General features: G+C 44.7%; 1 protein-coding gene across 2 annotated transcripts in view; it reads right to left on the reverse strand.

The window, feature by feature from the left end:
* The window catches only part of TWF2 (twinfilin actin binding protein 2), a 73,779-nt gene that overhangs the window by 12,071 nt on the left and 46,811 nt on the right, over positions 1–14,897 (reverse strand). For both annotated transcript variants that reach the window (XM_073352468.1, XM_073352469.1), the window contains exons 4-5: positions 14,335–14,430; positions 12,357–12,461 (exon numbers count right to left, since the gene is read on the reverse strand). In XM_073352468.1, coding sequence (XP_073208569.1) covers positions 12,357–12,461; positions 14,335–14,430 — 201 coding nt within the window. The remainder of the gene's footprint in view (positions 1–12,356; positions 12,462–14,334; positions 14,431–14,897) is intronic.

The raw sequence follows: 14,897 nt of genomic DNA on the forward strand, positions 1-14,897 counted from the left end.
TCCTGCGGGCTGCAATATTTTTGTCTAATTTGGGTTGCCGGGTTTAGTATGCAGGTGGCTGGGTGGTGTTTAATGGCCTGTGAGATGCAGGTGGTCAGACTAGATGCTTTGGCGATCCTTTTGGGCTTAAACTCTGACACCCCAAGGGTAGGAGGTAGCAAATATGACCATGAAGTGATTTGCCCAGGGGTGGCTTAGCAGCTCATTCCCTACAGAAAATAATCCTAAAGGACTTGGGAGCATGGGACTGAGTAAAGCAGGCACAAGAGGAGACTCCAGAGCAAGACAGAGGCATGGGGAGAATGTGCAAAATATCCAGAGGCCAGCCTACCATCTCAGTGCTAGAGTCCTGCAAGCAGGAGTCCTGGGAGCATGGGGAGAGGAGAAATCAGTTCAGCAACTCAGAGCAAAACAGAAGGGTAGCTCCCATACATTTCTCAAACAAACAAAGAGGGTGGAGAACACTGACTAAGGAAGGGGGGTGTCTGGACAAAGTATGGCACACAGAGGAGAGTGTTTTAAAGGAGAGGAGGGGAATGGACACACCAGAGGAGAGAGGCCTACCATGTCACTGCTGGAGGCCAGGGAGCGCAGATCCTGGGAGCACAACAACAAAAAAAAGCACAAGGAAAACATCAGTGCCAAGCAACCCACCTCCAGAAGGGAGAATACATTCACACCTGCTAATGGGATTCTGCATGGGTGGGATGGGGGCTGACAGAGCTAACGCAGAGGGAGGTGGAGGATGAAGAAGACTAGAAGAGGACTCTGGACACCTTCAGCAACTCTTTGTTGTGGCCTGCTCGGCTCTTCAATCACCACTGACCCCTCACACATTTTCTCTCTAGAGCAGTGGATCCCAAATTGCAGACCATGGCCCAGTGCTCACAGTGCTCGGAAGAATTAATGAAAGCCAAGAAGTAGGAGACTGGGAAGTCAGAAGGGGAGGTGGATCCATACAAGGATCTCTCTTCTGAAAAAATAATGTTCCAGAAGCAGTGATCTAGAGGCCTTGAAGAATCAAAGACCAAACATACCTCAGCACCACAGAGGGCAGATGGCCTTCAGGCCAGGGCTGAGATTTGTTTAGTGGAGCAATGTTAGGTGCTCCATAAATAAATATTGTTGGGGGTCTGAGTACCATCTCCTGCCCAGATCGACGCTCACACAAAAGGGCATCTGAGTACCATCTCCACAGGCAGGACTGGCATGAATAGAGAGCGAAGGCTTCAGCATAAGCTGTAGAAATCGGTATTAAAATTGTAATGCCCTTCAATTAATTGGTCCAGCGCTCTCTCAAGAGCTACCCAAAGTATCACCATCTGAGACCTAGATCTAGCTACATTAGAATGGGATGAATATCTAATCCAGGACATCAACACCCCACAAACGTTGCCACCAGCTAGCTCTTTCGCTACTAACTTCAAACAAAGGCTTGAGGTATGTGTTGTAACAAACTGTCTAGTGTGTGCATATCACTGCCCCCTACTGAACGGCATGGGCACTGACTGATTGTGTTTCATAGGCTCTACCATGCTAAAAGAGAAACGTCACAGGAACAGCGCATCAAGTGGCCATTGCGTATGGCAAATTGGCAGCTTCAGTGGCCATGGATGTTACAATATTACAGAACCTAAGAAACTTTCAGGTTCCAGCCATTAACTCAAAAGTGTTGAGCTGAAATTTTCCATCGCTGGTCTCTGCCTGAAGGTGAGAGAGTTGCAACAAAATTTTATCAAGAGATTTTGAGTGGCGGGAAAAGAAATACACTTCTCCATTTAAAAATATTCCAAAATATAAATAAATAAATAAATAAATAAAATTAAATTAAATTAAAAAACCCCACACTTTTAGACAGGGCTACAGGACAAATGTCTGAAGTTTGAGTTCTATGACCATGCCACATTTCATGGAGCTAGTCCTTAGCTTAGTTAAAAATGGTTTGAATTTAACCACTATATTAGTATTTGAAAATTAACAGCATGTTAGGTAAGGTGCTTAATTCTAGATGGGCGCACTTCAAACAGATTCAGTGAAGTTAGGGAAGTGGGCATGTTGATTCAAAGAGCATACATGCTTGTCTGGCAAAACTAACTAGAGGAGCTGTAAGCTGCAGAAAGCAAATCGGAGTAGAAAAAGGAATTCACTAGCACAATACCTCCAGATTCTAATTTTCCCTTAAAATGCCTAGGAAATTAAATGAAGGTGAAGGGGATCAACATTAATGCAACAGTAAGGCTGAAAGATTGAGTGCTCAAACGTCAGCAAATCCCAAAAGGTTTAAGGTTGCTCTGGCAACATTAAATATGTCACATACCATAATCGCAGTATTCTCTCCTCCTTTCCCTTAATAGATTAAGGCTTACATTTAACATCTATAGACACCATTAAACATATAGGATGTGCAGTAAGCCAGAGTTAACTTTATATTTTGGAATTCCTGATGACTTGGAGTCTTTGCATCAATGCCGCAAAGTTTGCAAGATCAATAGTTTTTGCATTTAATTATCAGTTGATTAGATCCATTCCATCTAAGGCAGCCCTGGCTGGTTCTGAACCCATACACAAAACCGGTATTCCAGAGAGACACTGGCTGTGGCTTCATTTAAAAAAAAAAACAACCACAGATGTGGGGTTTTAAACCACATGATAACAAATGTGTTAGCTACTGCACTGTAAAACTGTAGTGGAAACACAAGGCACCTGTAGTTTTTACCATGAGGAAGCCAGATGAGACTAACCCTACACCCCTGACCTGTGGTTCATCTAACCTAGCTACCTCACTGTAAAAACTACAACACACCTTTTTTTGACAGTGAAAACCAGACCTCCATGTACCTATTCTCTACCGCAATGCACAGTAACGGACGGTTGTGCTCTAATAAATCAAACAGCTCATCCTCACTGCTTCACCTTCTACATTCAGACCCCAACTGGGTTTGCCTTGTTCCCACCGCTCTTAAGCTATTTTTATTGCTTATGGGATACCACAGATGCCTCAGATTCCAGGTCTATTACAACAGCAGAGAGTGCAGGATTCCCAACCTGAACAGATGGGATGTATGCTGACTCTTGCCACAGACCTATCAGCAGATCCATTAGCAAACAGCTGTAATCTTTGCTTCCTGCATGTCCCAGATATAGTTTGACCCAAGCTGAAGGCCATTGCATGGTAGTTCAAACTCTCTAAAACTGAAATCGTATTTTCTGACTGTGTAAGCGGTGTTCAAATCCCCAAATGTTTTCACTTTTTTTAATCTCCTCATTGCATTTAAAGAGCAACCTAATAGCAGCTTCTTATGGACAAAAAGGAAATTATCTGTTTCCATGTATTTCACATGAGCAGCAGCAGTCATGTAAGATGCATGGAAACATTCTCAAGGTCTTACACCATATAAGAAGTTTCCCATGCTTTCTGCAAGCCAAACATGCACAGAACTCATCCTGTCAACATGAAACCCATGGATATTTCGCTTCCTATGAATTCTAAAAAGCACAATATCATCTACGTTTCTCATATCTTTTTGCCTACATCCTCTTCTGGGCTGTGTGCTTTACGCTTTCTCAGCCTGAAGGCTTCAGTCTTACCTTCTGCTGATTCAGCCAGATGGGGTTTTTATTAATCTCCGCACCCTGCAGAATGGTTTGATGTGTTCCAGACATTTTTTACATGGATAGTCTTGTATAGACAAGTTTTGCAGAAATGTGTTTTAAAATAGCATGTAAATTGAGTGCTGATTTGAAAGTTAACACGTCTGGCCCTAGCAGCAAGAGAATCAAACTGTAGTTTATCCAACTGGAAAGCCTACTCTGGCTTGGGCAGCAAACTATACTATCGCTTGCCTTTCTGATGAGAGAACGGTCATTGAACTACCTGAGAAGCCCTCATCTCTCCCCTCTGCTGTCACCACAGAGCTCTATCAAAGCACTAACACATTCAACTGAGGCTCAGCCTCTGTCTTGTTCACCTGTTCTATGTCCCAGGGCATTATTTCTGTGGCTGACATCAGCTAGACCCCTCCCCCTTCCCTTTGACCAGCAGCCGGGTTGCTTTGCTCACTCCCTTCACCTGCCATTGCCTTTGGAGAGATTCTGTTCTCTTCGCTCAGCAGCTTGGGCCCAGGACTTTCCCGCCTGAACCAATGAACCAGAGTAATGCATGACACTGCTGATGCTGGTTTGAAATTATTTCAGTGATGTAGGAGGATTTATGAACAACAGGTTAGGTCCCAGAGGGCTGGAGAAGGACAAACAAACTACCTATCTTTAAAAATGGGAACAAAGAGGACTTGGGGAATTACAGACCATAGGCTTAACTTTGGTACCTGGAAAGATACTGGAACAAGTTATTAATCCATTTGCAATCACCTACAGGATAACAGGGTGATAAGGAATAGCCAGCACGGATTTGTCAAGAACAAATCATGCCAAACCAACCTAGTTTACTTCTTTGACAGAGGAGCTTGTGGGTGGGAGGCGAAGCAGTAGACATGATGTATCATGCTTTTAGTAAGGCCTCTGACACAATCCCACATGACATTCTCATAAGCAAATTAGAGAAATGCAGGCTAGATGAAATTACTATTAGGTGGGTGCACAACTAATTGAAAGACCAAACTCAGACCAACAGTTCACTGTCAAACTGGGAGGACATATCCAGTGGGGTGAGACAGGGTTCAGGCTTGAGTTCAGAACTATTTGATATTTCATTAATGACTTGGATAATGGAGTGGAGCATACGCTCAGAACATTTGCAGACCAAGCTGGGAGGGGTTGCTAGCACCTTGGAAGACAGGACTAGAATTCAAAATTGGTCTGAAATCAACAAGTTGTAATTCATTAAAGACAAGTGCAAAGCACTTCCCCTAGGAAGGAAAAATCAAACACACAACTACAAAAAGGGAATAACTGGCTAGACTGTAGTACTGCTGCAAAGGATCTAGGGGGGTCTGAGAGGAACATAAATTGAATATGAATCAGCAATGTGATGTAGTTGTGAAAAGGCTAATATTCTGGGGTGTATTAACAGGAGTATTGTATGTAAGACATGGGAGGTAATTACCCTGCTCTACTCAGCACTGGTTAGGCGTCAGCTACAGTACTGTGTCCAGTTCTGGGTGCCACGCTTTAAGAAAGAGGCAGACAACTTGCAGAGAGTCCAGAAAGCAGCAACAAAAATGATTAAAGGTTGAGAAAACTTGCCTATGAGGAAAGAGAGGGGGTGGGAAATGGGCATGTTTAGTCATGAGAAAAGACTTGAGGGGACTTGATAACAGTCTTCAAATATGGTTTAAATATCCTCTTATAAAGAGGATGGTGAACAATTGTTCTCTGTATCTAGGTGATGGTAGGACAAGAAGTAACTGGCTTACTTCTTTGCTTCTAGGCAAGCAAAAGTGGATAGAAGCCTGGGAGGCAGTGACCACGAGATGGTTGAGTTCAGGATCCTGACACAGGGAAGAAAGGAGAGCAGCACAATACGGACCCTGGACTTCAGAAAAGCAGACTGACTCCCTCAGGGAACTGATGGGCAAGATTCCCTGGGAGAATAACATGAGGGGGAAAGGAGTCCAGCAGAGCTGGCTGTATTTTAAAGGATCCTTATTGAGGTTACAGGGACAAACCATCCCGATGTGTAGAAAGAATAGTAAATATGGCAGGTGACCAGCTTGCCTTAACAGTGAAATCCTTGCTGATCTTGAACACAAAAAAGAAGCTTACAAAAAGTGGCAGATTGGACAAATGACCAGGGAAGAGTATAAAAATATTGCTCGGGCATGCAGGAGTGAAATCAGGAAGGCCAAATCACACCTGGAGTTGCAGCTAGCAAGAGATGTTAAGAGTAACTAGAAGGGTTTCTTCAAGTATGTTAGCAACAAGAAGAAAGGCAAGGAAAGTGTGGGACCCTTATTGAATGAGGGAGGCAACCTAGTGACAGGGGAGGTGGAAAAAGCTAATGTACTCAATGCTTTTTTCACCTCTGTCTTCACGAACAAGGTCAACTCCCAGACTACTGCACTGGGCAGCACAGCATGGGGAGGAGGTGACCAGCCCTCTGTGGAGAAAGAAGTGGTTCGGGACTATTTAGAAAAGCTGGATGAGCACAAGCTCATTGGGCCGGATGCGCTGCATCCGAGAGTGCTAAAGGAGTTGGCGGATGTGACTGCAGAGCCATTGGCCATTATCTTTGAAAACTCATGGCGATCAGGGGAAGTCCCGGACAACTGGAAAAAGGCTAATGTAGTGCCCATCTTTAAAAAAGGGAATGAGGATGGCCCTGGGAACTACAGGCCAGTCAGCCTCACCTCAGTCCCTGGAAAAATCATGGAGCAGGTCCTCAAGGAATCAATTCTGAAGCACTTAGAGGAGAGGAAAGTGATTAGGAACAGACAGCATGGATTCACCAAGGGCAAGTCATGCCTGACTAATTTAATTGCCTTCTATGATGAGATAACTGGCTCTGTGGATGAGGGGAAAGCAGTGGATGTGTTGTTTCTTGACTTTAGCAAAGCTTTTGACACGGTCTCCCACAGTATTCTTGCCAGCAAATTAAAGAAGTATGGGCTGGATGAATGGACTATAAGGTGGGTAGAAAGTTGGCTAGATTGTCGGGCTCAACGGGTAGTGATCAATGGCTCCATGTCTAGTTGGCAGCCGGTATCAAGTGGAGTGCCCCAAGGGTCGATCCTGGGGCTGGTTTTGTTCAATATCTTCATAAATGATCTGGAGGATGGTGTGGATTGCACCCTCAGCAAGTTTGCAGATGACACTAAACTGGGAGGAGAGATAGATACGCTGGAGGGGAGGGATAGGATACAGAGGGACCTAGACAAATTGGAGGATTGGGCCAAAAGAAATCTGATGAGGTTCAACAAGGACAAGTGCAGAGTCCTGCACTTAGGACGGAAGAATCCCATGCACCGCTACAGACTAGGGACCGAATGGCTCGGCAGCAGTTCTTCAGAAAAGGACCTAGGGGTTACAGTGGACGAGAAGCTGGATATGAGTCAACAGTGTGCCCTTGTTGCCAAGAAGGCCAATGGCATTTTGGGATGTATATGTAGGGGCATTGCCAGCAGATAGAGGGACGTGATCGTTCCCCTCTATTCGACATTGGTGAGGTCTCACCTGGAGTACTGTGTCCAGTTTTGGGCCCCACACTACAAGAAGGATGTAGAAAAATTAGAAAGAGTCCAGCGGAGGGCAACAAAAATTATTAGGGGACTGGAACACATGACTTATGAGGAGAGGATGAAGGAACTGGGATTGTTTAATCTGCAGAAGAGAAGAATGAGGGGGGATTTGATAGCTGCTTTCAACTACCTGAATGGGGGTTCCAAAGAGGATGGATCTAGACTGTTCTCAGTGGTAGCTGATGACAGAACAAGGAGTAATGGTCTCAAGTTGCAGTGGGGGAGGTTTAGGTTGGATATTAAGAAAAACTTTCACGAGGAGGGTGGTGAAACACTGGAATGCGTTACCTAGGGAGGTGGTGGGATCTCCTTCCTTAGAAGTTTTTAAGGTCAGGCTTGACAAAGCCCTGGCTGGGATGATTTAGTTGGGGATTAGTCCTGCTTTGAGCAGGGGGTGGACTAGATGACCTCCTGAGGTCCCTTCCAACCCTGATATTCTAGGATTCTATGGCTTAATCTGTAGCAAAGGAGATTCAGGTTAAGAATTAGGAAAGCTTTTCAACAATAAAGGATTGTTAAGCACAGGAAAAAGCTTCAAAGGAAGGTTGTGGAATCCCCATCTTTTGAAGTGTTTAAGAACAGGCTGGAAAAACACCTTTCAGGGATGGACTAGGTTTTCTTGGCCCTTCCTCAGTAAAGGGGCTGGACGAGAGGTCAATTCCAGCCCGACATTTCTGATTCTATGAAGCTGAAAGCCAAACCCCACTCCCTCTGGCACCAACACCACCCTTCTATTTATGGCAGTTCATCTAATTTTGAAGGACCCTCAAAATATGAGTTTTTCCCCCAAACAGATTAATGTAAGCATCACTTCAAGCCCCCCCAGAAATACATCCACCTCTGGGGTGGAGGCAACAGCAACACCACACAACAGATTTGGACCAGATATTCTTCAGCCACACATGCCTTGAAACATAGGAAGTGAACAGAACAGATATGCATTTGAAATTGTATCTACAGGAAGAAGGAAAAGACACGCATGGAAAATAGTGCGGGTCACAACACATCACAAATCCTCCACCCGTCCCCCCCCCTTTTTTTTTTATGGTAACAGTGCCCCTTGTCACCCACAGAATTCTAGAGAGAATAATTAAGCTTTGTGGAATTTGTAGTCAACTTTTTCCTAGTTGACTGTACAATCAAGTCCCAGCTACTTCTTATAGCTGCTTGTTAGAACTAATTTAAAAGGGCACATTTCTAGGCCTCTGCCAACCTTGATCTTTAATCTACACGTTTTCTTTGTGTTCCAGGATCAAGAAATTCTCCATGCTTAAGTCCAGCCTAGCTAGCGCTCATGAGCAACCTGACAATGTAGTGGCATATGGATTGGGAAAGACAAATGAAGGGAATGATTCACCATCAGGCTTGCAAGCTACTACAGAATGAGTAAAAACCAGATACATGCCAAATGCAGTGTCAATAAGTGCGCAGTTACCTGGCTCTATGATCAGAGTTCCCTCAAAGGACATTGTTTTTTTTTCCCCCCTATACAAATTTTAAAAAGTCAGGAAATTGAAGAAGTTCTGGTTCCCAAAGCAAATGTAACTAAGTCACCTTGTATGTGGATACACATGCACACACCTTTCCCCCAGCATCTCAAAATGCTTTACAAATATTACATAATTCAGACAGACCCCCATGTGGGACAGAGTATTATGCCCTTTTTAATAATGGGAAAACTGAGACTCAGAAGTCAAGTCAAGTGTTCAAGCTCACAGAGAAGTGAGTGACAGAGCTGGAAACCAGGAGGTAGCTCCTGTGCTAACCACTAGACTACCCTCCCTCTCTAATAAGAACGGTATCTAGGTCAATGAGCCAAGATACAGGTGCTTTGGGAGCCATCATCTAATTTCCTGGGGTTTGTGTCTTTAAAAACCCCAACCAAAACACTCAGTGACTATTTGCATTCATGCAGACAGCTTTTTTTCGTTGTTGTTGTTCTAATATTTCAGTGATTCGACTTCAGAATTCTACACAAGGGACATTGTATCCTTAGAACGCGACACACCATGCACCTAGCAGGACACTTATTGAGAACATGCCCCCTAATTCAATGGGGGAAAGCAAACACCAGACACAGCAATCAGAAGATGAGCATCAAAAGGAGGCACTTACCTGGGCAACTTTATCCTGCAAGACACAGCCAAAAAGCACTTAATCCAACAACACTGAGCAAGCCAGTCAGATGAGCATGACGACAGAGGCCAGAAGGAGAGGGCACTACATGCAAAGCTGCAAAGTCACTCCTAGCTTGACGGTCTGCCGGAACATACTAGCAACGGCTCTCGTTTACCGCCGCATTTAGCTACAAAGCTAACGCTGATCAAATTCCCTCACTAAACTATATTTGCCTTTAATCAGCTTCTCTTCTATGTATTTAAGTGAGAGATTTCTGCTTCCCTGATGGAGCCCCTTGTCCCTGCCTCTGTTTGTCTATTACACATCATCTGCAGGGTGTCTTGATGCTATTTACTGTACATAAAGCAACATGTTTGGGACACATTTTGCATCAGCCCACACCATCCAGTACAACTGTTACCTAACCCCCAAGAACAGAAACCAGACCTAGAGAGACCAATAATTAATCATTAAGGGGCTCCCAGCATCCTCAGACCAGGAAAACGGCAAGCAAGCACCATGCTCTAAGAGCTACAAAACCTGGGCTATGCTGAACTCCCAGTGGGAAGGATTACAAGTGTCACGGCCCCCCAGAGAACGCCACACCACTGTCTCCTGGTAAATTCCAGGTTGTGGATCAAAAGCTACTGTGAAAGGGGCACGTCAGAGACTATTTAGTGTTTTATAGATGGAAATCAACATTCTGAACTGCATCCAGGACCAACACCCTGTTCAATCCCTCCACATTTCAGCACCAGGTTACAGGGAGCAGTGGCCTGGCTCAGGAGACGGGATTCTCTTTGGAGCATGTCAGCATCATCGAAAGGGCAAAGGAAGGCTGTAGCAGAGCTGGGCGCCTGATGGCAGGTGTAGGGGAAGAGATCAGAAACACGGATAGGTACATTTTAGCACCAAACGTATTACTGTAATAGATCCTATTTGACAGATGGGCTAGAATCTCAAGTGCTTCAGCTGAACAGCTTGGTGAGGGTAAAGCAAGGTCTCTTCTGGAGACGGCACCGCACAGACTGATGTGCTGAGCGAAAGAGCATGATGCCAGGGGGACAAGAGGTCAGACACCCTCTCAAAATAAGGATTATAATACAAAATGTGTGTGTGTGGTGCTGAAACATAACTATAGTTCTGGCTCCAATCCTATTGGAGTGCTAGAGGGGAAAGGAGAAAACTACTCCAGGGGAAGAGGTGACAAGTGTGTGTATCTGGGGAAGGGAGTAGAAATTGGGGAGGTCATCAGGATTTGTAGAAGTGTTGGAATTTTACCTGGGTTGAGCTCCCCAGAACCTCAAGATCCCTTCAACATGCCCTGCAAAGCTCAAGCAGCTGAATTCGGACCCTGCCTGGTCCACTAATGACCTTGAGGGAAGAGGCACAATCTAACATCTGAGTTTGCAGAGGACACAAATTTAAGGCAGCAGCAAATGTGGAGGGACACAGCAAACAAATCCAGACCGATCTGGAGAGATTAGGTTTATGGGCTGCGGGAAGCAACAGGGAAGGGAACAATGGGGCCAGAAGCCGATTAGTGACTGCAAATCTGTAACACTGATGTCAACGCTCTAACAGACTGGTTTGAAATAAAAATCTGAAGGAAAGAGACAGGTGAAATGAAAAGCAGAAAAGTCAGGCGGCTTCTCCCCACAGTGCATTGGTACAGACTGAAGAGGTAAATATCGGAGTATGATAAGACAGACAGGCTGAGAGATCACTGGCAGGAGAAATCTCCAGCCTTGCGTCAATCAGATAAATATTGGAATCGGATCAGGTTATATTCTGCACCTCTTATATAGGGTAGGCTTCAGAAATACAGACAAGTAGTTCTTATGCTCCCTACTTATCCAGCGGAGCCTCTCAGATCACCCCTTCAATAATGCCATCGCTGATAGCCTGCTTGTCTCTCTGTTAAGTCTCGGTGCCATTTTTATGCTGCCTCCTATACATGGAATGCTCCCCTCACTCTGCAAGCCTCTATTCACTGAATGAAATTCCTCCTGAAATCTCACTCTTCCCAGGACATCCTCTGTAAGTGAATCAACAACATTCACTGTCTCCTCCCTACATTATCTGCATGCATGTGCCCACACACAGAACCACCACAAAGTACAGAGGCCAGGAAAGTATCCACTTGATCATACTGCTATCACCCCATCCTTCCTCTGCCCAGTCCCTCCCTGTGTTTCACATCCCTGCCCATCTCGTCACACCTAAAAGTTTTGAATCCAAGCCCTTTGTGACAGGACTGTCTTTTCAGGAAGTACCTAGTACATTTATGGGCGCTAAAAGAGAATGGTGTTAAGCACATTTCAGAAAAAACATGGCTAAAAATAACTTCTTCCTGCCCTCCTCCTGAAGTACACGTTCTGGGTTCTGCTCTGATAAAACTGCTAATGCCTACAGCAGTGTTCAGAATGCAGCTCCCTGCTCTGCTTTGGATGTTAAACCATCATCATTTGCCCACCAACTACAGCAGGGGAAATTAAATAGAGCTGTGAGCAAACGTCTTAGCAGATAAAAGCCTTTAGTGAGTTTATTACGGGAGTTAGTTTTAAAGAACACTGATGACAAACGTTGCTTTCAGAGATTTAGCCAAACATAAAATGGCAGTTGCAGCTTTAAAAATAAAGACACAAAATCATTTAAAGTGAAACTGGCTCAATTACAAGGCAGCTTTGTCATGTTTCAATTGGACCCTTTTGCTTTGGCTTCTGGTATTTTTCTTTTGAGTCTTTGTCTTCCTGCACTGGCAGGGGTGGCTCCCACTCCAAGGCCCACACAGAATCAGAGTGTGTCACACCCAGTCCCTCTCTCTGCCAACACAGCTCTAATTCCCACAATACATTTGCTAGCATTTTGTAGAGTCTAGTTGTGTACATTTCCAAGTAAGGAGTCAGCCAGCCTTTCCCTGGAGAGGCTATTTCACAGCTTAATGCATCTCGCTGTCTGGAAGCAACAGCTCCCAGCATTAAACTGTTTTGCACCCATTGCCAATTCAAATCCTTTCCCAGTCTCTTAAGCCCAGCCTCTCACCTCATTAATGCGGATTTGCTGGAGCTCCTGTTCAGCTGCAGTCAGCGGGGCTGGGGCAGAGCAAGACGACACATGCTTCTGGTAGCCACTTAGTGAGAGGTCTTCCTGCAGCCAACAGACAGTAGAGAGAGTAAATGTCATTAGCATACAGAATGAAGATTGCTCCCTCCCCGGACCACAATGCCCACCAATGCATGAGAGATGGAAGAGAACGCTCTCCTGGAAGTGCTACCTGCCGCTGCTTTAGACTCTGACCACACAATCCAGTACAGTGTGAACTCACATCGTTCCCAAGGTTTCTCAAGGAAGCACAGCACAGCCTGTAAACAGGCAATATAGGGGCTCCACATTTTTGGCCACTATAACAGGGGGCTACTTCATACAGTAACAAAAAAATCACAGATTACGATTAGCTCTATATAGCAGGTAACACACTGTGTAGAGTAGGTCACACATCCATTGTGGCACTATGACCTATATGAAGATGTAGATTTGATCCCAACTCAGGAGAACTTACAGTCTACACCAGTTGTAAGGGTTTGTCTACACTAGGAAATCTTACCAAAACAGTTACTCTGGAATAATTAATAATATGATGATTAATAATTATTCCTGAATAGCTACTTCACTGAAGTTTACAAGCACAGACAAGCCCTAAGTCTTTTTAGAAGTTAAACAAAATCTTAACTAACTTTCTCCACATTTCAAATAATCCCCCATCTGGAAGTGGTTTCTCCTTCTAGTTGCCCGATTGCAACACAGTTTATGACCTGAGCAAATCTGTGGCAGCTGGAGATATTAGATTATTTCCATCTGTAACAGGTACTTATCCCAAGCTCTAGGCACATAAACAGCTGACCCACAGAATTCAGGCTGGATCATGCCAGCAATTTCAGAAACTCCCAGCTCACAAAAAAGTGAGCCCCATCCCCCATCACGTCCCTTTGGGGAAAAAAGCCTTGAAAAATAAGCCTACATTGGAGCATGCTCTGAAAGTCAGAAAAATGTGGGCTGTGTTGCACCAATATGGGTGGCAGCTATTAGCGCAGGTGGCTGCAGTTAGCAAACAAGTTTTACTATAGCAACCTGGTTTCATTTATTGAGACAAGCTGCCACCTTGTGGCAGTTTTTATTTAAAACAGCAACTTTATAAAATACCATGTGCATTCCTCCTCCCACCCCACAATCTCTTCTATAAATGTAAGAATAGGTTTTCTTTGGTGTTTCACTAGATTAGCAGAAAAGAAACCTTCTCTCCTGCTTAGTGCCAAGGGACAATATGATTAATCATTTTATAAAATGATTTCTTCATTCAAAAAGAAGGAGGACTAAGGACATTGCCAGGATAACCCTAAATGGATGAAGATGCAGCCTGAAGGCAGTGAAGGGGTTAAAGGAACCAGCTCTCCCGGAGTGAGCAGACTGGAAGCAGCCTGTTCCCCAGCTGCCAAGGTAGTGACCCACACAAATCTCAGCACCTGCTGCTGAGCTGAACAGTCAAGGTCAAAGATCTCAGTCAATCTCATTTGTGCACAGACACTTCAAGAACAGAGCGCCTGCAGGCACTCTCTTTAACCTTAAAAGAATGAAGAGACTCTAAAGAAACAAAGAGAGAGCAGTAACAAAGGAGGGAAAAACCTAGCAGTGATCCAGGAATATTTTAACCCCCAGGTGTGGTATCCCAAGCAGTTTTGGCACTGGTTATTGCATCAAGCCTGATCTACACCTAAAACTAAGGTCAACCTAGCTACAGTTGTTAAGAGGTGTGAAAAATTCACACCCAAGAGACACAGTTAAACCAACCTAAGTCCCAGGTATAGACCCAGCTAGGCCATCAACCTAGCTACCACCCCTCAAGGGAGCGGATTGACAAAACCTCTCCTTATTGCTGCAGCAAAGGTCCGCCCCACAGTGCTCCAGCGGTGTGGCCAGACCCTCAGATGTTAACCAGAAGGTGCTGTGGGCTTGCTGTCCATACCTTAACTGTTCCAAACAGCTCATCCTTTATGTGTCCTCCTCCAAATTCTTTTTTCACTGTTGCTCGGGTCGCTGCATACAGCATCTTCAGCCTAACCTGGACAAGTAGAGAGGGAGCAAGATCTATTCAGTGAGGTAGAAAGGTTAACAGGACCGGAGCCTGGGCTCCTGCTCTCTGCTAATTCAAGGGCATCAGTTCTGCAGATGCTGCAGTGCTAGACTTCTACTGTTGGTGATACTACAAGGCATCGGAGAAGACAGAACTCCTCTCATTAACAGGAATCCACCCGCATTTGTTATTAACTGCACCATCCTGGCGATGCAGTCACATTCACTGTCCTAAGATATATTCAGACTGTCCTATCAGTTTCATTTTCACACAGCTATAGAATTAGTAATGACAGCTGAGACCGACAAGATGTCATCGAGATTCTAGTCAACCCAATTCAGTAACTTTACTGGCATGACAAGCCATACAAGCGTTTCCCCTACCTTTAAAGGGCTAATCTCTAAACACAGGCCATTTCTAATACTTGCTCCAAAATTGCAGCTTGCAGTTTGGAT

The sequence above is a fragment of the Lepidochelys kempii genome, chromosome 7 (genome assembly GCF_965140265.1).
Source record: "Lepidochelys kempii isolate rLepKem1 chromosome 7, rLepKem1.hap2, whole genome shotgun sequence".
Taxonomy (NCBI): domain Eukaryota; kingdom Metazoa; phylum Chordata; order Testudines; family Cheloniidae; genus Lepidochelys; species Lepidochelys kempii.